General features: G+C 34.7%; 2 protein-coding genes across 4 annotated transcripts; one reads left to right on the top strand and one right to left on the bottom strand.

The window, feature by feature from the left end:
• The first annotated feature begins 463 nt into the window (after nt 1–463).
• Nucleotides 464–1,492, top strand: LOC108208476 (RING-H2 finger protein ATL2). Its single transcript, XM_017379009.2, has one exon. The coding sequence runs from the start codon at nt 626–628 to the stop codon at nt 1,340–1,342; it is 717 nt and encodes a 238-aa protein (XP_017234498.1). The 5' UTR covers nt 464–625; the 3' UTR covers nt 1,343–1,492.
• A 2,120-nt stretch (nt 1,493–3,612) lies between these two features.
• On the bottom strand, nt 3,613–24,098 carry LOC108209466 (uncharacterized). Of its 3 annotated transcripts, none has more exons than XM_017380385.2 (21): nt 23,791–24,098; nt 22,673–22,771; nt 22,221–22,372; nt 21,591–21,663; nt 20,909–21,034; nt 20,248–20,356; nt 19,970–20,049; nt 19,704–19,785; nt 19,213–19,352; nt 19,011–19,121; nt 18,751–18,867; nt 18,564–18,653; nt 17,485–17,538; nt 17,259–17,333; nt 17,005–17,080; nt 16,805–16,904; nt 15,448–15,517; nt 13,797–13,870; nt 5,822–5,934; nt 4,544–4,789; nt 3,613–4,105 (listed from the first exon to the last, which is right to left on the bottom strand). In XM_017380385.2, exons 1-21 carry the CDS (start codon nt 23,914–23,916, stop codon nt 3,828–3,830), a joined length of 2,391 nt encoding a protein of 796 aa, XP_017235874.1. In that variant the 5' UTR covers nt 23,917–24,098; the 3' UTR covers nt 3,613–3,827. The 3 variants fall into 3 exon arrangements, with proteins under 3 accessions (XP_017235874.1, XP_063943984.1, XP_017235875.1); XM_064087914.1 differs by having other exon boundaries at nt 4,544–4,794; nt 5,827–5,934; nt 23,791–24,056; XM_017380386.2 differs by lacking the exon at nt 23,791–24,098 and having other exon boundaries at nt 22,586–22,725.
• Nucleotides 24,099–25,340: the final 1,242 nt, after the last annotated feature.

Genomic DNA, 25,340 nt, shown 5'->3' with positions numbered 1-25,340 from the left:
TCGCCTTCACGAGACCTTCATTTCAGCGTCACCCACACACACACAATTCCTGAGACGTACTTGGCTCCTTGGATAATGGGGATCTCTGTTGACCCTTCTCCCTTTTCATCTCATAATTTTATTTTATATTTTGATAGTGCAAGTTTATATTTCTTACAAATTAGTATCTTCTCAAATACTTTTCAGATGAGCTAGAGTCGAACCCGGATCTCCCGGGACAACAGAGGATAAACCCACCATTTGGACTATCGAATCGTGCTCTCATAATTTTAATTCCGAACCCGAGTCTCCCGGAACAACAGAGGATAAATCCACCATTGGAGCTATCCAATCGTGCTCTCATAATTTTAATTCCAACTTATTATAATACACAATCACGAAATAAGTTAATAAAATTAGCCATAAATGAGGCAACAAACACACGCAATGTGGAGCAAAGCAGGGCACACTAGACCCTAATCTAATCCAGATCCCATTTCCACGACTTTATATTCACGTAAACGTTGCCACAACACAACGTACTCCTCTTCTCGTATCACCACTTCATCTTCATGTTCATCTCACCATCTTCAGACAGCTCTTTTGTAATAAACCCAACATCACTGTCACCAAAAAACATCATAAAATGGTCACTTCTCTTCCATCACCACCACCACTCAACCAAACCTCAAACAATCCACTCACACATTTTATACACAACGTCCTTTCTCTAGACGGGAACATCATGCTAGCCGCTATAATCTCATTACTTCTCGTCATCCTATTTGTTTTATTACTTCATGTTTATGCCAAGTGGTTTCTAGGCCAGGCCCGGTACAATCACACCACTCGAAGGACCTCGTCCTCGTCCATACCCGGTGTACTAGGCTCCCGTTTCCATCATTTCCACACGTTCACGATCGACACCACGGTGTCCGATCCCACTCCCGCAAAAGGCCTCGACCCCTCCGTCATTTCTTCGATACCGCTATTCGTGTCGAGAGAAGATAAACATGGGCTGGAATGCGTGATTTGCTTAACTGTTTTCGAAGAACGGGAAGTGGGGAGGAAGCTACCGAAATGCGGACATGCATTCCACGTGGAGTGCATTGATATGTGGCTGCATTCGCATTCCACGTGTCCGATTTGCAGAGCCTCTATTGTGGGAGATGATGGGAAGATAATTGAGACGAGTGGTAGTAGTAATGCTGGTAGTGAAGATGAGGATCATCAGGTTGAAGGGTCAGAATCAGTGGTGGAGATTATAATTGAGAACGCAAGTACAGATCATAATCGTCTAAATGTGATTGCGGCTTCTTCTTCTTCTTTGCTTAATATTAAAGGAGTTCTTGAAAGAGGGTAGGCTATATTGTTCACACAAGTTTCTTGACAATGTTAATACCACAATCAATGATACATACATTTTTTTCCTTATACCATATCACCTGGTTATTAACCATTTTGTAAAGTTCTTTATCACCCAATTTATAGAATTACTTTAGTCTATTGTCAATATGATTTAGGCCAAACTCCCCGTTCTTGGCAGCTTTCTATCTTATTACTTTTCAAATGCTCCATAATTTTTAAAGTTAAATATTAATTTATTTTATATTCTACGACAGGATCATATATGATCCTATTTTTCTTTAATGTTATGGTCTTTAAATTAAGTAATATACATATCCATTTTGTTTTTTTTATTGTTGTAAACGGAGCAGAGGAAGATTGATTAGATGGGAATTTCATGTGTGACACAAAAATTCAAGTACGTGTTTATATTTTAGGTAGAGGAAAGCATAATTTATAGTATTATATTATCAATCATTAGTGAAAAAATTAGAGCAAATAAAGCTAATTGGGAAATTCAAGGGTGACTTGCTAAATACAAATATATAAATATTAATATATATTAAAGAATTTTGAGTAACGTATCCTAAAATTTAATTCAGATATATTGTGTTAATATCAATTATAATTTACCGATTCATGAACATGTGAATTCCGATATATTAATGGTCAGTATGTAAATATCTGTTATAATTAGTGGACGAAGATCAATGAGTGTGGTTAACTGGGAGAAAAGAAATAGAGTACAAATTGTGAGTAAAATTAGAATATCTGAGTGAGCTTAAGCTGGATCAACTTGTGATCTATCATAAATTATACAATTGCATATTCATCATCATGAGTTGTAGAACTAGTAGAATCGAGAGAAGATCGGCACAGAGGACAACTTGACTTAGTTTTGAGCCACTCATCAACACAATGAGAATGATAAGCATGCAGACAAACAGGCAGTACCTTAACCTTGTCACCATCTTCAAACATTCCCAAACATATTGTGCACTCCTCTTTTTCAAATTTTCCCATATTACTATTCCCAACTATTGATTCATGCAAGATCACGGGGATGCTGTCAATCACCTCTGCCTTAAGCTCCGGAACATCAAGTGTTCTTATGTTGTTATTGCGGTAATAATGCATGTAGAGGAGGGTCGCTAAAGCCGCGATGGAGAAGACATAAACAAGTACAATAAGGTTGATAGGGTCGTGCGGTTTAGAGCTGAAGCTTAGAGTATCGTTGATGAATTTTTGGGCCGCTGGTATGTAATTTGTTGTAGACATGATAATTAAGACCGCGTTTAGAGCAGGGAGATTAGTACTTGTATTCCAGATAGGAAACTGGTCGATCTCTGTTCCTAATATAGTGCGATGGATCAGAATTCGTTAGGCAGCTAGCTTGATGTGAGGGTAATTAGACTTGGTTCCAAGAGCGGATCCAGTAAGATACACGGGAAACACGTTTACACATCAAAATATTATTCCGGCTTGGTTCAATGAATTAAACTGTGAAAGTAATGCAACCAAATGAAGAGTTTTCATATACGTGATGTTCTTGTTCGATCCATTGCTTGTTACAGTAGGACAGACCTAAGATTTAGGCCCTCAGACCTCAGTTGTCTGAATATATTAGGAGCTTTCACACTTTAGTGTTTGTTTGCTCTACAACATGCAGCGTACCTATTTATTTTTAACTTGTTAAGATCGGTAATTAAAGAGAGTCTAGAACTTAAAGTTGCACTAATATAGTAATAAAGTGAGACTAAATGTGACTTTTGCCTTGAAATAGCACTGCTCTGTTTGTATAATTTCAGATGATTTCCGTGATACGTGTAAAATGCATGAAACAACTTTATGTACAAAATCTATAGCTAATATCCAAATGTTGATAGTTAATTCAAACTCCTTTTCTTGGTTTGATAGAAACATCTAGAGTTAATTCGGTTGGAATGAACCAGGTACAGATCTAGAACAAACAATTTTATAAATGTTTGGTTTTTTTTTACTACGTCAAATCAGAAAAGGGAATTTGAGGGATGCACAGTTTTGAAAGGGGTGTGATGTGTAAACTTTTTGTTTTTTTAAAATTAATAAATTTCTATATAAATTTTATCTGCAAACTTCACAGTAATATTATGATTTATGTCATCTCAGACCGGTTTGTCAGAGAAACAAGAGATGATATTAAGGGTTCATTTGGTAGGATTGATATGAATGATATACAGCGTTTAGGGTGATTAGGAAAAACTTGAAGCAACGGTACATAAAAGACAAGTTCCTTGAATTCATATATGAAACGAATGATGAAGAATTCCATTAAACAAAAAATAATATTTTACAAATTAATGTTGTATTATCTACGTATACCTCTGGTAAGATGAAGGTTATAAATTTTTTTCCCTCATATGAACTTCTAAATGTTTCACAACAGAAAATTTACAGGATTCCTGTGATTCTTCGCTTAATTTTAACCAAATATATCATAACCTGGGCAAAAGCTAGGTCATTTACACCCCAGAAGATGATGTCCGGTTAATTCTTTGGGCACCCAATTTTGAAACAACAGGTTTAGATCCCCGTCCTCGCCCGGATGCTAAAGGTCTAGCTCTTGTGGTAGGTGGAGGAGCTGCAATAGCAGCCCATGGGTCATCATCGTCAGCTGCCGCGGTTGTTTTTGATGTCAAAGGTTTAACGGATTTTGGAGCAGGGGCAGCTATGGAACCCCACAATTCATCATCGTCGTTTTTGTGAACATTGGCTGCAATTTTGGGTTTTGAATTAACAACTGCAAAACAAAACGCTCTCCGATTAGATAACCATGCACGTCATAATTAATGGAAGAGAGAAAAAGAAATGGTTAGACAAGTGGAATGTCTTAAGATACTATAGATTCAGAAAATATCATTTGCACTTATCTTTGCAAACGCAATCCAACATAATGTTTGCATATAAGCCTGAAACCCTACTTCTATATTTCTTCTCATAGATATAAAGGTATCCTGGTACAAAGTCTTCCTATATCATATGAGAAGACAGAACTCAAGACCAGTAGAAGACAAGTCGGGCAACATTTTAAATATATATGGGATCCGCATGCCGATAATATTTGGTCAAAAGTAGCTGCTATCTGGTAACAGACGATACCAGAACTTAAATGATCTATCTAGTAAGTTCAACGATCCCTAAGCTTAATCAATAGCATTACAAGGTTCAGATGAGATACCTTGTTTTGGCTGCGCTACAGGCCGTTTTTGAGCTGCTTGGATAGTGGCAAGAGCCTGAGATGATCTCGGATCTTCAAGTGGTTCAATATCATCCCAACCTTCTTTCTCACTCCCATTGTCATCGTTAATTCCATTTTCTAGTTCACCCCAACCATCAGTTGATGTCGGTGATACAGGTGCAGGCTGATCAGCCGTCTCAGCTCCTAAACTTAAACCGACTGTTGTTGTGCTTGCAGTATCTATCACTATGGTGATGACAAGAAAATGATCGTGTTAAATATAATAAAAACTTTTCATGCCTCCAGAATATCAACTTATATAAAATTTGGTCAAAGCTTAAATTACAATATAACTAGCCCCACTTTAAGAAGAAAGATATTGTAAAATTATGAAAACTTTACTCCCTCCCAGATTAAGATTTGTACTGGAATAGTAGATAATTTAACTATAATTATTCTACAGGTCATATAAATCATCATAATACCCATAAAGAAATTCGAAGTATCTACTACATATCTTAATGTATGACCATCTACTGTATGTTTACCTAATTGGCTTGTTCATATGAGAACCTGGGTACCTGACCTATCTTGAGAACCTAACAACCACACTAAACTAACTCGAAATTAGTTTTTCCCCTATAAAAACATAATTAAAATCAACTTTTATAAACATCCAGCGACAGCTAGAGTTCTTATGTTTTCGTACTCAAATTGGTTCTCCGCTGAATCCTGCTCTATTCAATACAAAATTATAATAGTAGTCATTGGTCAATTTAAACATAAGGATCATATTAGGATATTATATATGGGAGTCCTTTTCTGCATTCATTTTGACTAACTAATCATGTGACATTATAAGTAGTCCTTTTGTCTCTCTACCTGTTTTTGATAAGTAGGTGATAGCTTAACATTCTCATCCTACCCAATGATATTCAAATTTTACTTTCTCTTCCTAAGTATTCCGATGGTTGTATTTACAAATTTCATTTGTTATTGTTTGTATTTCACACAGGTTTAGGATATCAACAATGCAAAGACTCTTGGACTGCAAGAATGGGCAGGTGGAATATCGTATTGATTTACTTAGATTACTTTAGACAAACACGATCACTACCTCTGTAATTCCTATGTTTACAAGAACATACCATAAGTGGTAAAATAGAGTAAAAGCTGGTTCACGCCCATCATCTCATCATGCAGAGACAATAAAATTGTTTGCACATAAAAAGATCATCACATTCAGTAATAGGATAAATGAATGAGCAATATGCTTGCCTGAGCTCGCATTAGATGCAGCAGAGGTAAGAGGTGCACTGGTATTCACCGGAGCAAGTGGAGTTTGTTCAGAAGATTTGCCGCCTTTCAGGGTCAAAGAACTCATGGCCCACCTACATTTTGGACATCCATATTGAACTTTGAATAGTGAATTAATAGTTCATTCTTAATAAGCAGGTCAAGGAAGAGGGAGATTATAAAGGCAAGGTTTATTCTTATAAAATACATCATTTTCGGCAAGAAAATGTACAGATAACTCCTGCTCTCAGCAAGACATTGCACCAAAACACCAAATATATTGATATACAGGATCAACCAATTTGAATGACACAATGTTACAGCACCACAGAAGTCCTAAGATGGATGTTGCATGTGTTAATAGTATATCTGACTTTATCATGTACTGAAGACTAAAGATGTGATAACTCGGGTTAAATCCTGAATTCCGAATCCGAAAATAAGCCCAAATACATTGACGTGCAATTGGTAGTAGTACTTATGCTTATAAACTGACCTAAAGTCTCCACACTTCTCGATGTGGGACTGGGGTGTTACAAAAGAGATCTAGTTTGACTAATAGCTATGAAGAACAGTAAAGTCTTTTAAGCACCTTTTTATTTTCAAGAGAATCTTTTAGTGAACTAATGCTGTCGTGCTTTAAAGTACAAACTAGCCATACTAACTTAAGAAGTCCACTATTGATGCCATAGGCACAACCAGCTAATTATACTGCCCGTTCGTCTAAGCTTTAGTTATGGACACTTTAAAGTGATTTTTGACTTCATGTTAGAAAAATGGGTAAAAATGACTTGAAGTTTCAAAAACATTTTAAAAGTTAAAATTTGGTACGAAGTACTTTTTTGAACAGCTTACTACATTTTTGTAAGTGATAGAATATATTTTTATATATATTCTATATGATTTTATTCCCATATTTAATTATATTTTGCACTGATTTGAAAATTTATTTAATAGATTTTCATGTTTTATTGTAGGGAATAAAGAATTCCAAGTTGAGAAGGATTTGAAGCTAAAATAGCTATTTTATAGCTAAATTCTAAGGAAATTCGAATTTATTGGGTTCTACCCGATTTCTGCACTGTTTGGGCCATATCTTGAGTTCCAGATGTCAAAATTGGACGATCTTACAGCCCACGCGAAGCCCTTGATATTTTCTTTAATTCAGAAGTGGTCCAAGATGCAAAGTCCAATTGGAAAAGCCCAAAAACTGGACAGAACAGAAAGCTGCGAATTTTGAGACTAAATCCTACTTGATTTTGGAGTTTTATTGATAGATAAGTTTTAAATATTAAAAGACAGATATTATATTAGAGAGAAGATTAGTTTTTATCATTGTAGAATACTAGAGTAGGTTAGGTTTAGAGAGAAACTTACAGAGGAGAGGCCATGACTCTTTTTGGGATGACAACAATGAAGGTTAATAAAGGTTTTCTTCTATAGTTTTCTTCTCTTTATTTGTTAGTTTAATTATGTCTTTTAATTATTCTAGTTGTTTAATTAGTATCGAGTAGTGTGTTCTAGGGTTTAAGGGGAAGCCATGTTTGCGCTATGATCTTGGCATGATTTTATAGTGATTTGTTTGATTGGTTAATTCTAATTGATATGTTTTAATATTGATTTGTGTAATCGGCCGATATCATGAATTGATTCTTTGCGAATAGGAGTATAATCGAGAGATATACTACTAGAGGCACACATACAATTAGCAGAATTGAATTTGAGTGCGAGAGCATCATTGGATTTCTGAGAGCGTTAATACTCGAGAGAGATTAGCCTCGCTTTAATTGCCCGGTTAATTGAATTACTAAAAGTGGTTATATGTGTAATCATGTTTCGAGAGTGTTGATACTTGAGAGAGATTAACAAACTCTAGTTACTTGATCATTGTAATTGCTTTAGCTTAGAGCCAGTTATTGTGTAAGCATGGTGGACCTGATTGCCCTAGACATTTTATATATTAATTTAGTGTCTTTTTAGTTATTGTTATTTAGTTAGTTAAAATATCTTTATAATCGTTTTGATCTGGAAACAATTGAGTATAACTGAATAGAATTGATAGCATCTGTCTCCTTGAGGATACGACCCGCATTTGCCAGTCTGCACTACAACAGACACCGTGCGCTTGCGGTAAGTTATAAAATAACATATCAAGTTTTTGGCGCCGCTGCCGGGGAGACGGCTAGTTTTATTGGTTTTGTTTAGTTATTTAGATTGTTTCCTTTGCCTCTTTGGAACTTTTGTTCCAATTGAGGCGGATTTTACTTTGTTTTCTTGGCTTTGTTGTGTTTGTGCAGGTTCACAATGGAGGGAGCTGATAATTTTGCACTCCTATCTTCCCGAGTTGAGGCATATACTCGTGAAAATGCCTCATTAAATGCTACTGAGCCTGCTATGCGTCCACTGAGTATCAACGAGATGTCACAAGCTGCCCCGAAGACTTACAACTTCTGTCAAGTTTGTGGTGTTCAGGGTCACTATGGTTACGAATGCAAGTACAATGTCTTTAATTCTCCAAATGCTCAGTTGGGACAAGTGAATGATTGTCAAGAAAGATATGAGTACAATCACTATTCTAATTCTTGTGATCAACAATGGATGGATCAACCAGATTTCTCTTACATGGGCAATGAATTTCAGAGTTTCTCATATCATGATCAACAACAATTTCAGCAACATCGTTATGAAGAACCACCACTACAGCAATATGATCAGTTTGAGCAGGAATATCATCAACCTCAATATGAGCAACCTCAGTTTCAGCAGTGTCACTATTCTCCACTTCAACAAGAGCTACAGGTTCCTTTAACCAATGTAGATGTGCCATCGTATCAGACGAATGAGGTATGTGATATGTTGATATATATGACCAAGAGTTTTGAGGATGGTATCATGAACTTCCGGAAATGCATTGAAGAGAGTACCATGATGATTAAAGAATTAAAATCTGAACAACTGATGATGGAAGGTCAAATTGCACAATTGTCTAGTTCTTCTTCTACATGGCAAACCGAATCCTCTCTACCTCCATGTCTTCAAGTTAAAGATGACATAAATACCATCATTCTTGCAAGTGATGAAGACTGTGATAGTTTTTCGATCTGTGATGATGATGCGCCTATTGATAAAGAGGAGGATCATGTCATTGCCAATGAAATTAATGATGTTGTTGCTGTTGGAGACCATATGCGTGATGATGGGGTTAGCGAGGAAAGTAATGCAAAATTGGTTCCTGTGTCTCTTCCAACATATGTGCCTGAAATACTATTGCCTACTTGGATGGATGACATGACTAAAGTGGGTCAATGGTTTGAAAATGATAAATTTACTTTTACTCCGACCTCTACTCCTATTCTTGAGAACACATGTTTGGAAGTTGACGTGATGATTGTCCATGATGACATTCCTCAGAATTTGTCCTATGATCCATTTCAAAAGGCTCGATCACTTCAATTCCCAGAAGAAGGAGATAACAATGTTGACTCGCTATCCATTGACTTGGGAAGCCAAGAAATTCGACTGACTCCTGTGAAAGTGAGGAGTTCTGAAAAACCACCACCTGAGCCTCCGCCTCGTGTGAATATCAAGGGAGTTCAATCTTTTCATGGATGTGAATTCTATCGTTGTTTTATCACCAAGTTCTCCAGAACAACAAAATATTTTGATCAATTGTTACTTCTTGATGTGACAATTAAGTTTACTAATAATTGTTTGGAGATATTTTGCAGGATTAAAACAACTACTGGTCCTCTTGAATATATTCGAGGTGGCGAGATTTTGTTCGAGAAGGTCAAGCTAATGACTCTAAAAGAGCGCTTTTTGGGAGTCAATCTGATATATCTATAAACTTATAAATTATATAATATATTTTTGCATTTTTTTTCAGGAGTTTAGAAATTTTATTTTCCATTTTTTTTTTACTCCCATAAGATGTCTTGATGAAATTTTATGAAGTGTTTCAGGTAATTTTGAAGCTGCAAGAATTTTGGAGCTGCGTGAAATTATTTACTTAAAACACTTTTTTTTGTGTTTTATGTAAATTTTAGGAGCTGGGTTTCTGAAGAAAAGAAAAAAAAAATTATAGAAGGAGTGCAATTCGACTGTTGATCCCAGGAAGTTTTGCACCGCAGCTCTTTCTCAGCTAGCCACGGCTCCAAACCTTCTGGTGGAAGACGTACATATGCGCTTCACTTACTAGCAGGTGCTGTTCCAAAGCAAGCCAACAGGCCAAAGCCCACTGCAAGTTCAGGAAGCCCAGTCCATGCTCCATTTCAAGTCCAGCCCATTATCACTCTGGCCCAATTCAAGCCCAACACATGCATGTGCTTCAAGTTTCAACTTTCCTCTTTTCTCACGTACCATTTCAAGCAGGCAATTTACAAGCCCTGTGTTATTTAAAAACAAGAAATGAAGCTTCAAGGATTTGATCCTTGCACCTGGGTGAGAGATATTTTAGAAGCCACACTACAACCACTGTGACAGCCAACTCACTTGTCAAAAGGGTGCATCCACTTCAATAAAAATCTGAGAGCCCAGAGCCTATTCATAATTGCCCGGCATTTTAGGGGAGTTTTTCTTTCTAACTAATTATATAATTATATTAATATATTTATATATCTGTATCATATTTGTTCATTGAGGACAATGAACCACTTTAGTGTGGGGATGGTTTCTCAATGATTAAAAAATCAAAAAATAAAAAAATATATATTATAAAAATCTTAAAAAAATAGAAAAATTAGAAAAAAATTGTATATTGCCATGTCTTAAATTTAGGAAATTCATGTTAGTTGCATTTAAATTAGAGCATGTAGTTATTAATTTTGTATGCATTTTTTTAGTAGTTTTTTTTTATTTCATTTAGTTTGCATAATTTCATGAAAGTATATAATACCAAGTTGATTTCTCATGATGAGTTTATTTGCATGATTTCTTGGCTAGTAATCTTGATCATATGTGATGTCTTGCATGCTTAAAAATTGTTGTGCGGAAATTTTATTTACACTGTAAAATGCTCTAGAGACAAGACCTAGGCTAACTTAATTCTTGAATCTTGGCTATGAGTCGGGCGTAGAATTTTGATTATTCCCTTTTGAGCTTAGAGTATGTAAATCTTAAGTTTAGGGGAGCTTTAAGATGTATATGCCTTTCTTAAAAAATGAAAAAAAAAAAGAATATTGCAAATAAAGTATCAGGTACTCCTTTGAGATCAATGGTTAAAAATGCATTGTCATTTGAAAGGGACGATCCAGGTACTTGTGCTGGTATTAAGTGCAATTGTACTAGAAATAATTTTCTTGGTGACTTTTCATAATCCTTGATTACTGGAGAATTACTTGACTTAAAAATAATAAAAAAAAAAGAGAGAAAAAAGAGCTAGCAAAGTCTTATGGTGGTCGTAACTCACTTACCCTGAGAAGCGTCCCAGCCTTAGACCGAGCATGAAAAAAAAAAATATAGAAAAAAATAAGAGAGGCATAGAAGTTCTTTTGCGACCCTGAGCTGTAGTTGACTCTAATGTAACGAAGTGTTTAAGCATTATTCTGATTAATGACTCATGGTTAAGACTCTGTTGAAGTTTGTTGGTCTCTGTTTTGTTTCACTAGAAAGCATGTTGAGCACACACGATGCACTCCGCACTTGCAGTGGAAAAGTAGCATGACTAATGTGTGAGATAGATGAATGTCTTGATTGTTGCATATTCTGAGGATATATATTGATGAGGTTGATGCTTTCATGATTTGTTTTTAGGCATATTCATTTAGTTTGCATTCATATTAGTTGCATGTTTGAGACTTGGTAGAAAATAATGAATTTTGTGGGTAGATTCACTATAAACCCTCACGAGACAAAACTCGTCCTACTAGGGCTGCCTAGGGGTTTAACGGCTTGTTGCATACGCTCAATGCAATCGTGTCATCTACGAAAATGGTGTTAGTTAGTTAGGACTTAGATTTTATTTCGCTTATTTGCCCGAGGACGTGCAAAAGCTTAGTGTGGGGATGTTTGATAGAATATATTTTTATATATATTCTATATGATTTTATTCCCATATTTAATTATATTTTGCACTGATTTGGATATTTATTTAATAGATTTTCATGTTTTATTGTAGGGAATAAAGAATTCCAAGTTGAGAAGGATTTGAAGCTAAAATAGCTATTTTATAGCTAAATTCTAAGGAAATTCGAATTTATTGGGTTCTACCCGATTTCTGCACTGTTTGGGCCATATCTTGAGTTCCAGATGTCAAAATTGGACGATCTTACAGCCCACGCGAAGCCCTTGATATTTTCTTTAATTCAGAAGTGGTCCAAGATGCAAAGTCCAATTGGAAAAGCCCAAAAACTGGACAGAACAGAAAGCTGCGAATTTTGAGACTAAATCCTACTTGATTTTGGAGTTTTATTGATAGATAAGTTTTAAATATTAAAAGACAGATATTATATTAGAGAGAAGATTAGTTTTTATCATTGTAGAATACTAGAGTAGGTTAGGTTTAGAGAGAAACTTACAGAGGAGAGGCCATGACTCTTTTTGGGATGACAACAATGAAGGTTAATAAAGGTTTTCTTCTATAGTTTTCTTCTCTTTATTTGTTAGTTTAATTATGTCTTTTAATTATTCTAGTTGTTTAATTAGTATCGAGTAGTGTGTTCTAGGGTTTAAGGGGAAGCCATGTTTGCGCTATGATCTTGGCATGATTTTACAGTGATTTGTTTGATTGGTTAATTCTAATTGATATGTTTTAATATTGATTTGTGTAATCGGCCGATATCATGAATTGATTCTTTGCGAATAGGAGTATAATCGAGAGATATACTACTAGAGGCACACATACAATTAGCAGAATTGAATTTGAGTGCGAGAGCATCATTGGATTTCTGAGAGCGTTAATATTCGAGAGAGATTAGCCTCGCTTTAATTGCCCGGTTAATTGAATTACTAAAAGTGGTTATATGTGTAATCATGTTTCGAGAGTGTTGATACTTGAGAGAGATTAACAAACTCTAGTTACTTGATCATTGTAATTGCTTTAGCTTAGAGCCAGTTATTGTGTAAGCATGGTGGACCTGATTGCCCTAGACATTTTATATATTAATTTAGTGTCTTTTTAGTTATTGTTATTTAGTTAGTTAAAATATCTTTATAATCGTTTTGATCTGGAAACAATTGAGTATAACTGAATAGAATTGATAGCATCTGTCTCCTTGAGGATACGACCCGCATTTGCCAGTCTGCACTACAACAGACACCGTGCGCTTGCGGTAAGTTATAAAATAACATATCAGTAAGTTACCATCATCTACAAGTACAACCTATAAAAGTTATTGATTTTATATTTTTTATAAGTAAGAAGTTACACATAACAATAGAATAAATCAAATAGATACCAACTTAAAATTAAAATATTCACTTATCACTTTTAAGCAACTTTAAGTCATAAGTTAACTTTTTAAGTTTAGCCAAATGGGAATATGAGCCCATTTGTCTACGTTTAAAGTCGTGAACTTGAAAATGATTTTTTGCCTTTATGTTAAAAACTGTGTGTTTGTGTAGCAAGTTAAAAAGTAACTTAAAGTCATAAGTTGGCGTGAGACACTCTTTTGAACAACTTATTTCGTTTTTGTAATTTTATATATTAAAAGAATACATAGAAAGCAACGAAACGATCTTGAAAACTAATGGATTGTATAAGAAATATACAGTATAAGTTCATAAGCAATCTTATCATTAAGATGCAATGTCATTCAGTGCCCAGTATTAGTTAAGGAATTTTATCCAGTTATCCTTTGATAGTTTGATTTGAAATTATCTGGGTTGTCAATTTATTGTTATATAGCCCATGGAGAGAAGCTAAAGCAAAAGGATGACAACCATAAAGCCCATTTCTTGTCCAAGCGATTTGAAATCTAATGTCAATTTTCATAATTTTAAAGATTTCAAAGTAACATACCCAAGCAAGCTAGCATTTCCTGGTGTTGATGATATTCCCATACTTGAGGCCCCACCTGACTCGCCACCCTCTGCCTGTAAAAGACGACAATGATTTCACAAATTATACGAGAGATTATATCTGATACAGAACTCTCTCTGTGTATCTTTCTTAGCATAGACACATTAGTAAATATAAATCAGCTACTTATTATATATAGGGGACTTTCTGTCTCCAAACATACTTAAAATCCGAAACTTGAGGCAAGATGAAAAGGAAATTATGAAGAAAAGAAGTAACTCATCTATCAAATATGCACTGCTGTAAATAGAAACTAAATTTGTGACTGTGAAGAAGACACGGAGATGGGAAATTGGGAATACTCACAGCGAAACTACACTAGACCAAAACTGTAGCTTACAAAAAACAAACACTTTACATGAACCCATTATGAATGTATCCCCTCTAATTGTCGATGCCACGGCAAGATAAGATTTATATAACTTGCAATTTAATCACATAACATAGGAACCGTTCTCTATTTGAGATGACCAGGAAGGGTGGCAGTACCAAATGTGGTTCTTTCAGGGAAGAGAGAAGAGTACAGGTTTCAATTATTTCAGATATAAGTACCTTAAAGTTATCTTTTTAGTCCTCAGGATAAACTGTGACAAAACTAGAAACTTAAATCCATGAGGGAAAATATGATAGATACTCGTAGCAAGTGATTAACATTATACATGTATACCAACTTACAGAATCACACTAGACCAACCTGCTATACATACCTAATAAACATGTACATTATACTAATTTAAAAAAAATATTTAATATTCATAAAATTATTTATTAATATAATATTTGTTCATATTAATATAAACTATATATTATATGGATTGCAATGGTTTTGAGTTGTGGACATCTTCTAGTATTTCTCTTATCTCTACTTACTATCATTTGAATTATAAAAACAGTTAAATAACTTTGATAAACAATCACAGCTGTTATGTTTTATAAATATCATTCTCTAATTTTTGCACAATATAGCATCACCTTCTTGGACTCTTAATGAGTTTGTTTTACTTTCAAAATTAATAAATATCAAGAAAAACAACCATATAAACAAATAAAGGATAATCGGGAAAAAAAAACCGTTTTTCAGTGGTTGGGCAGGGGTAAATAACAATTTAACAAACCTAACCGCTTGTAGCAGTTTGGAAAACAGTTAATACTCGAAACTGCACCATGCACACCCCTACCTCTACTTGACACCAGAATGGGATTTGGATCCCTTGCTTAATTACTCACAAAAGAACAATTCTTTGATTGCGATGACTAGGAGGGCAGTGCATGATTCAATAGAAAAGCTTCTTCCTATCTTGCTTCACTCTCCTTTTCAGGGAGAGAAGTGTGTGTGTGTGTGTGTGTGTGTGTGTGTGTGTGTGTGTGTGTGTGTGTGTGTGTGTGTGTGTGTGTGTGTGTTAGGTGCCTTCAGTTTTTATTTTTGTCCTTGTGATCAAATATGACAGCAACAGAAGTTTAAACCAATAGTCTTTCAAGTCACTGAAGTGGATTCATTAGAGGAAAATAAAAGATGCAAGGTTTAAGCAAATAGCCAGCATTCACAGCAAGGTACACACAGTTACCAACTCAAGAAAAACTGATAACAGACCTTCTCGTGAAAGTTTTTCAGGATTTGCAGAAATTGGTCAACAGCTTGAAAGGCCTTCGATCGAACATCACTGCCAAGAAAAAGAAGAGAAACATTAATGTTCACTTTCCTAACTGACTGGTCAATTTTCCTGTTAACTAAAACAGAAATAGACATCCAGACACATTAAGAACATCAAAGTTGCTTCTCAATTATTTTATCACTGTGAACCTTGAAGGGCAACCAACAAGTGCAGCCTTTTAGAAAGAAGTGCAAAATCTAAAACAAAGGTATGAAATAAATAAGCATCGACATGATGCCAGTATGCTAAAATGATTATTATAAGATTCATGTTCCAAACAGCTCCACAAAAGCCTCCAAATACATTCCAGTGGTTCAATAACATAATACACAACCCCCAGAATAAATTATGAATTACAGTGGCTTCATATAAGCACCAAAGCTATTGGTATAATTCATCTATTTTCTCTATTTAATATAAATATAACCCATGAAAACAGTGACGAAACGTAGATGGAGGTTTAATTTTTGAAATCTAACTGTGAGACTAATATTAGACCAGACCATTTTTAATATTTTAAAGAAGGCTGTATGTGATTACCTGATTTTGCACATGTTTCACATGTGTTTTTGTAGTTCATCTAGCTAATAATAGACTTTGTAAATACAGCTTCACATAAGACAAGATCACATTTAAAAAAAACAGAAGTTTACCAACATTAGTGCCCCGTCTAGTATCAGGTTCAGAATTTCATTGCTTATGTTATACATCTTTATTAGATGCAATTCACACACTATGTACAAGAAGTCTTTCAAAAAACATAAGAGGTGTACAGCATCATACACAAAAGACCTCCAGCATTCTGTAAGCTTAAAGTGACTCCATAAAAAGCACCCAATATTGAAAACCATATAGAGCAGGCAACAAATTAAATGAAGAAAGATACTGAAGTGGCAGGTCCAAGAATACCATCATGTCCATACATACATAGAATCATGGTGTTCTTACTTCAGCAGGAGGAATAAAGGACCAAAAACATACAGTTCCATATACACCAATATATTATCATTGACCTAGCAAAAACATTATGGTACTTGCAGTTCCAGACATCGCACAATTATATTATAAAAATAACACCCCAAATTGATCATTTCCACCCCTGAACCTCTTAAAAATTTTAAGATTTTAGGTGAGAGAATGTCTGCATTATTCTGATAATATACCATATCAAATTTGTACTGATTTCCCAAAAGGTACAAAACGAATTCATCTAAAGGGAGAGCACGGGTAAGGAACAAATGCTATATGCATTGATTATCATTTTGTAGTACAATGGATCATCAAAATAAAGATAACCTGTCTGGATCGATAGTAAGTACAACAACGTTTGGCAATATACGAGCAGCGATCTCAGTTGAATCATAATAAGAACTGGTAGCACATAGAGCCATAATTCCTGCAACAATAAGTTTGGCAATTAATGTTAGCAAGGGAATAAAAAGAATAATATACACAATGTCGTCGGAAGATGGACAGAAATCAGCATATGATCCAACCTGCGCCTCTTGCTGGAGAGAAAGTATCACGCAAAGCACGCGCAGTAAACGCATTTATGAGAACTCTTTTCCGTGTCTGCAAATCCATATGTTCATTCGTAACCGTTTATGCATAAGGAATACATTACATTAAAAAACTATAAACTACTATTAACAGATAGAGAAAACACATCACAGAGGTTGAGCATCTAAAAAGGATTACAATGGACTTGTGTTACTGATGACAAGAGATAGAAAAGCTAGCTGTCACTAACCCCTTCATTAAGATGACTGGCAATATTTCCTAGTAGTATGGTGGTGTTTGTTCTAATAGCAGGTTCTTCATCAACCTGCATTACTTACAGAAATGAAAAGAAAGAACTGCAAATCAGCAGGAGATCATATAAAAAAAAAAAAAAAAATCCCTATAGAAACAAAATTAAAAGACCAGTCACAATAATTCAATGAGTTCCTACAGATAATAGTTCAAGGGTTTAATACCTGTAGCTTTGAAAGAAACTTCAACAGTGATCCTGATATAGTCCGTTGAGACAACTGCATGCACGAATCGAAAATGTCACATTTATATAGAACTCACAAGGCCCAACCGTTGAAAAATATGAAGCCCAGCACTCAAGCTACAAGACAGATATTTTCCTCGAAGATGCCTCAATGCCTAGTGATATGTCAGGTTTTAACTATTCATAACTACTATACTTTAAGTGCTCAGAGCATACTCTAGCTCAACAGACTCTGCCTTTTCAAAATAGAAAACACATCTCTAGCGATATAACCAACATAAACCCTGGAAAATCTATTTACTGGAAAGACCCCCATTCCCTGTAAATACGGCTATTGGAGACAGATCCTTAAAAACGAGTCCATGAATTCGTTGAAGACATAAATTCCCATATACGAACCACAAGAAGAAAAAAGCAGACTGTCATAAAGCAATGGAGAAATCCATGAAAAGATGTTTGCATTCCTTCTCAAGGCAAACAACTTGCCACAAAATGCTACTGTGCTCTCTGCTACGTACCTGCCATAACAACAGGACTGGCACACTATACCTACAGTATGACTCCATGACTGCCCTGTGGCTAGAACACTGCTGAATAAAAAGTTTGGACAATCAAGCTTCAAAGAAGGGTGGAGCTGTTTGACTTGCTTATTGCTTTACAGCTTGTGCATTAACTAATGCAATAAATAGTTGAATCGCTATTACATGACATTTTCTCTGTGTCAACTTCATAACTAATTTTCCTTCAAAGAGGAGTCATTTCTAAATTAGGACTGAAAACTTGCAAAATAGTAAGTAAATAAATAAATCATTTATGAGTCTTTATCAAATCAAAATGTCTTAGTCAAGATGTAGCTTCTCAGGTGAAAGGATGTCTACTGTCTGCCATTAATAAAATGGGACATATTATGGAGAAATGACATATACGTTTAAATGTATTATCATCCAGTTCATATTAAGGTTATCAACAGCACTTACATATAAGCACTCAAGAGTAAAGACCACTCAACTCCATTAAGATATCATTACACAAATAGTAGATTACAGATTTTGCATGTACCTTGGGGGCGAGAACAAGCAAGGACTTGAGTGTTAATTCTCGGAGAAAAGCAGATGAATCAGAAAACCCAGTAGCAACATGAGGATATATCTGCCGAAGAATCATCAGAAATCCATCATTACCACACCAATATGACGAAAACAAATCAACACAAAATACAAAATAACCTTCCACGGTTAGAACCTACTTGTTCATCAACAATTTGTGTTGATAATGAATCTCCATATTGATCAATATGCTGCAGGAGACTAACTCTGATAGCCCGGTCATTGGAAGCAAAAAGTTTGACAAGTGTTGGTAATACCTACAAGTAGATCCAAGTAGTTCAGCATAAATCTCAACAAAAACATTTAAATAACAAGAAAAAACAACATTTTTTGATTGAACCAAAAACAAATTAACAGAGGAACGAGAATGACTAACAAATGGATATTAGAAGCACAAAACCTTGACAACATATTCATCAGCAGAAAGCCAGGCTCCCATCTTCAGTAATCCAGTTAAAGCAGGTGCAGCAGCGGAGCCAAACTCCAACGCAGAAGCTACTAAAGGGAGTAACTGATCAAGAACCAAAATTAAGATAACTGTCAACATTATTCAACAACAATACCTGATGTTAAATTTTTTACTATGAGAGTTCGAACCTGACCTTTTTTAGCACAATTTGCCGAGGAAGCTGCTCAGCTAGAGTAGGTAGCTTACGAAAGAAAGTATCTTTCTCAACACTGTCTTTTAAGTTGAGAATCTCCAAAAAATGAATAGTGTCCACCAGCTTATTTTGAAAATATTCTGCAGTTGTGCACTATCCTCAATAAAGATTATATTTAAACAGATCATGTACGATTGACAGTACATATTAACAAATGAACAGATGAAGTCACAGACCTTAAATGATATTAGACTTGTGTCAAACTATTACAATATGCATATAAAAAGACATCTGATGTCAAAAATATATTTCAAGAACAAAAAAACGCGAACAGAACTCAGAGAATCTGAACTATGAAGTGAAGAATACTGCACACCAAGGGCCTAAATTAACAATTAAGTGTTCAGACCACAATATAAATTTCTAAGCTATATAATCTTCAGGGATGTTTGACAAATGAGCTCGAGCTTAACAAATTGTGAATAACTGACCACAATTTTCTATGAGCTTCGATGAATTCAACCTGCGAGAAGGAGTGGAGCTCAAGAGCCTCTGATAATCTGGAAGTAGAGACTGTGAGACAGGATAATATAAACAGATGTAAATGAGAATGAATCATTAGCTAATATAAATTTTATAAAACAAACACAGAGTAAGCATACATGCGACATTTGCTAAGACTATAGTCTACAAACAAATACATTCTTTAAGGATCAAAATGAGCCTGTATTTATCAGCAGATATAGAGAGAGCTCACCTTTGGTATAGAAGAAGTCTCACGCAGCTCCTCTGTTTTGCTCAATTTGGTACCATAGAAAAGTTCATGAATAAGACAACCTAAAAAGTCAAACATATAAAAAATGTCACTTTCCTGCTATTGATATTCCACTTGAAACAAAATGAAAACAAAGATATACTCTGAAACAGTATATGGACACTACACAGTAATGCTCATAATGAATATTTAACCACTAAATATATCCTCAGAAAACCTGCCTGCAAATTTGCTAGAGAAAGAATAAAGTTATGACTTACCCAAACCCCAAGAATCAATAGCCCAAGGTGGAGATTTTCTTATTGTTGTCCAGTCAGACTTTGCCAACTCCATTGGTTTGTATTGTGGACCAACAAGCCATTCATATTGCTGCGTCAAAGATGGATTTTAAAGCAAGCACCCAAATTCATCTTTAATTGTAATTTGCTATGTGCGGCTAAAGAAGAAGATATTGGAAACTAAACATTCTTTACAACTTTACTAGTAAATGAGGGTATGCTGATGACAAAATTATAAAGAGAAGTGCAAGTAAACTGGAAATCTATAATATACTATTAGCCCAGAACTTTTGCACTACAAAATTATCAGAAATGTCATCGAGTTGAATACACAATCTTCACTCTTTCAGGATCTTAGAAGTTTTTACAGTTTTCAACATCTAGTAGCAGGAATAATATTTATTTCCAACCTGAAGCAAATACTTCATGGACATTTAATTCATGAAGTCCTCCCCAGTTTTGGTGAAAAAGGCATATTACAGGACACCCTAGCCTGCTTAGGATTTTTGCCTAGGAACCTGCCGACTAGCTCCATAGCCAACACAGGTATGTAAATTTGAAAACAGAAAACATGATTGCATGCCTCACATGAAAGCTTATACAAAAATCCAATCAACTATTATGGCATCCAAGAAGAAATTACCAGCATGGGTCCCATGGAAGCAGCTTGATTTTTTCCATCATACTCTGCTAGAACATCAAAAGCATGTAGCTTCCAGTCTAATGTCTGAGTAACAACAACACTTTCCAAACAAACATTTGCATGAACCTGTATAAAAAAATATTAGTCCATAAGGAAGAACAAACCGACAGAAAAAGATAAATTGAACAGGACAACGAATAAAAGAAAAAGGCAATACATTTTATAATTGTTATAAACTGAAACAAATGCATTAAAAAAAAGGGTTATGGTGATATCTTTTCTGTGGCAATACACGGAAAAAATTGGTTAAACATTACTTAAGCGTCTGAAAAAATATATCATTACTAATTTCTTAGAATTCTTCTTCATTTATACAACATTAGTAAACAAAGATGACCCCATCTTTGATCTCAGTTCTCTCGCACTTCCTTGTCAAATATCCAAGCAGCATGGTTAACAAGGCACCATATTGATAGGTTTAAACTCTTAATATCTGGTCCAGGTTTTTGGGTGGGGTATCAAATATTATCCACTATAGCCCATATCCAGTAGTCATTCCAATATGAAATAAGTGTCGTGTCCAGGTGTTCGACACGGGTACAGTGACCGAAACAGAAGAGTTGTAGTAACATGTTGAAACTTATAGTTCAATGAAAAGTCTAAAGAACTAAAATATACTCACAAGTTTACAATCATTGTTGAGGAAGCTCACAGCCTTGGCTATTCGATGCAATCCCCATGCATAATACTCATCCCTGCATCACAAGAATTTTGTAATGTTTAACACAAAACCCCATACACTAGGCATTCCAAACACTTTGCATTGCTGTTTCTTGTATTTCTATGTGCCATGATATATTTACTACAGAGATAAACAATGACAGTGTATCTGTTGGCTAGTTGGCTAGGTTGTGCCCTTCAACAATAATCGCATTTCAACTAAAACAGGAAAATCTACAACACGAAACTCAGACGACATAATTTGTAACCAATTTTAAAAAGCAAGATTCGATAAAAAAGTGAGACTGTGTTACCCGGACTCTTTATTTCACCTCAAGTGCCAGTGCTAAACACCTCGGATATTCATCTCTTTTTTGTTAGCTATATTACTACAATTTTTAAAAATACACATGCAAAATCATCACAAGTTTTCAGAGGCTGACACTTGGAGGAGACAAGTCCTGCTAGACGGTGGCTAACATAAAATCTCTAAGGAAGATAAGAAGCGTTCTTAAAAATTTATTACAGGTAAATAAGAATATCTTGCGAAAAGGAACTAATTTAGTTCTTGAAAAAACAAAGTTGTATATACCTTTGTGCACCTTGTAATCTTAATTCCTTGATCTTTTCTGATAATGGCATAACAGGTTCAGTGACAATGTAGATTGTAACCTTTGTGGAATGGCCGTCAGAAGTTTCAGCCTCAGTGCTGTGGAGAAACGATAATATGTTTGGATGTCTGACCTGGAAAGGGGAAGATAAAAAATTCAGAAAAAGGGCCTGCCATTGCAAATCAGAATGGAAAAATCACAAAAAAATAATTATGAAATACTACTGCATCAATCAAATTTTACAGAAGTGCGGGATAATCTAAACTAAATTTATGAGGGCTAGAAAGAAATTAATTTATCAGCAACGTCAATAGAGATTCTCAAGCACAAACATGGAAATCTGTACATGTAAAGAAGCTTGCTTATGCAACTCAATGCCTGCCAATTGTAGAGGCTACCCTAAAATTTTGATTTTACATCCATCAATAACTACCGTTCGAAGACGCTTGACACCATTACGGCCAGCAGCTAAATGCCCATCATTACTGCTGCTCCCTGTTAGAGAAAATATTGACACTGGAGACCCGTCCTCCTGGAAAATCTAGCAATCATTAGAACAATAAACTTCTCTATAAAGCAAGACAGAAAAAACAGTTAAGCAGATATTATTATAACCCAATTTTTCATATTTTAATTATTTTATTTGTGAAATTATGTAGTTGTTTTAATTCTAATTTTAGATTACATCTATTTTATATGTTTTTGGATAAGTATGTTTGACCCCACAAAATAGTTGCCAGTTAGGTGTGATAAGTGATAATTTAAAATTGTATGATATCAATCATTTGTCAACAACTTCTAACTGCATCATATATTTGATGGAGCTGCACATCCCATCTAGCGTCAATCTTGTTAAATATTCCCCTGTAGAAACTTGTGTAGCCTCTATTGCACTTCCCAATAAAATGTAGGAATATGCAAGAATAATCTATTTGATTAATGGTTGTATTATTTAAATTCAAAATTTTAAGACAAGTGAGAGGCAGTAAAGGGCTCGCATGGATGTTTTAAAAAGATAAATAGCACATACAGGAGTGCAAGATATGATTAAAATACGGCTAGAGAAGCAGGCTAGGACAAAATACAGCGTACCCATGGCTATACATATTAGAGCACTCGACAGTCCCAGGAACAATTTAAGTTGTCAATGAATTAGATACCTTCTCCTGATTTAAGTATTCTATTACTTCCAGCTAAATGATTGAGTTTACAGTTAATGCACGTCCACAGTCGCAATCAAGATTCTTGGTCTTACATGTAGCTGAAGCCAGTGGATAGTTGAAAATTCCTTTGAATTTCTATTCATACTCGTAAATTCAAATTCAGTAATGACAAGTGCAGTGTAATTACGCGGGATTGTGGCAATAGTATATATTAAAGATTCTACCAAGCACAATTGAGCAAATCAAATAGCCCTAAACAGTAGAAAGCAGGAAAATGACTAATTGGCCCAATAATCGAAACCAACGAGGCAACGATGCATAATGGAAGGCCAAATAACGCACAAAAATGAGATAATATAATTGTAAGGGCAAAAAGGGGATGATTAACCTTGGATGTGCCACGAGAGTGGACCCAGGAGCCCCACGCTGAAGAATAAGGCTCTCCGATGAGGTAGGGAAGATCCTTGAGGCCGGTGCCAGATCCGGCTACAACGCTTTGCAGGAATTTAAACATAGCCTTCCTCCTCTTTGAATGTATTTGTGTATGCGACAATTCAAATTCTGAGTACAGAGGAGGACAGGCTGAGATCTCGGCGAGAAACAAACCAGGGAGAATTTGGGTTGAATATTTTAGGAAACAAAGATATGCAGTCTGTATCAAAGTTATTGGTATTTTGAGAGGGCGTCACGGTGGATCCAATAATCCAAATACAAATCCTATATTATAATACCTGAGTCTACCCAGGTATGCAGTTAACCAATCAGAAAAGAGGAATTATTTTAGGACCAATCAGAGTTCATTCCTAAATTTTAGACCAATCATATTCATTCTCCAACTTTCCTTCTACCACTATATGCAGTTAACCAATCAGAAAATAAGAATTATTTTGGGACCAATCAGAAGTCATTCCTAAATTTTAGACCAATCATATTCATTCTTCAACTTTCTTTCAACCACCTTATGCAGTTAACCAATCAGAAAAAAAGAATTATTTTAGCACTAATATTATTCATCATCCAACTTTTCTTCTATTAAATTTTATTTATAACTCAGCTAATTAGACTCCTTTTCATTATCTAATTAAAAATAATCTAATTAGATAATAATAGAATTTGAGATTTTATTTATAACTCAGCTAATTAGACTCCTTTCATTATCTAATTAAAAATAATCTAATTAGATAATAATAGAATTTGAGATTTACTTTAAGTAAATTAATTTAATTCAATTCAATTTATGAAAATATAAATTATTTTAGGATGTTAACCAATAAAAAAAGAGGAATTACTTTAGTACCAATATATCATTCCTTATTTTAGGCCAATGATATTTATCCGTTAACTTTAGATAATTTTAAAACAAATCAGAGTCCATCCTGAAATGCAGTTAACCAATCAAAAAAGAAAGAATTATTTTAGGAAATCAGAAAAAAAAAAAAGAATTATTTTAGCACTAATATTATTCATCATCCAACTTTTCTTCTACAACTTTCCTTCTACCACTATATGCAGTTAACCAATCAGAAAATAGGAATTATTTTAGGACCAATCAGACGTCATTGCTGGATTTTAGACCAATCATATTCATTCTTCAACTTTCTTTCAACCACCTTATGCAGTTAACCAATCAGAAAAAAAAGAATTATTTTAGCACTAATATTATTCATCATCCAACTTTTCTTCTATTGAATTTTATCCAAAATATTAACCACATACAAGTTAATCATGAGTTAATTAATACAATTTTTTATTATACAATATAATTAATCAACTCCTTTTCATTATCAGATTATAACTCAACTAATTAGACTCCTTTTCATTATCTAATTAAAAATAATCTAAGGATGCCAGGATTCTTCTGATAAAAAAAAAAACTTATGTTTTATGGACACATTAGATGTCAGGAGTCTTCTGATAAAAAAAAACTTATGTTTTATG

This window comes from Daucus carota, chromosome 2 (assembly GCF_001625215.2).
Source record: "Daucus carota subsp. sativus chromosome 2, DH1 v3.0, whole genome shotgun sequence".
In the NCBI taxonomy this organism is placed as follows: domain Eukaryota; kingdom Viridiplantae; phylum Streptophyta; class Magnoliopsida; order Apiales; family Apiaceae; genus Daucus; species Daucus carota.
Note: the sequence above shows the minus strand (reverse complement) of the source record. Positions and strands in the feature narration are given on the sequence as shown.

Coding starts and splice junctions, on each gene's coding strand:
- LOC108208476 (XM_017379009.2), top strand. CDS start 626: ATGGTCACTTCTCTTCCATCACCACCACCACTCAACCAAACCTCAAAC.
- LOC108209466 (XM_017380385.2), bottom strand. CDS start 23,916: ATGTTTAAATTCCTGCAAAGCGTTGTAGCCGGATCTGGCACCGGCCTC. Junction 22,772..23,790: donor ACTCTCGTGGCACATCCAAG/GTTAATCATCCC, acceptor TAGATTTTCCAG/GAGGACGGGTCTCCAGTGTC. Junction 16,905..17,004: donor CTCTCCAGCAAGAGGCGCAG/GTTGGATCATAT, acceptor TTATTGTTGCAG/GAATTATGGCTCTATGTGCT.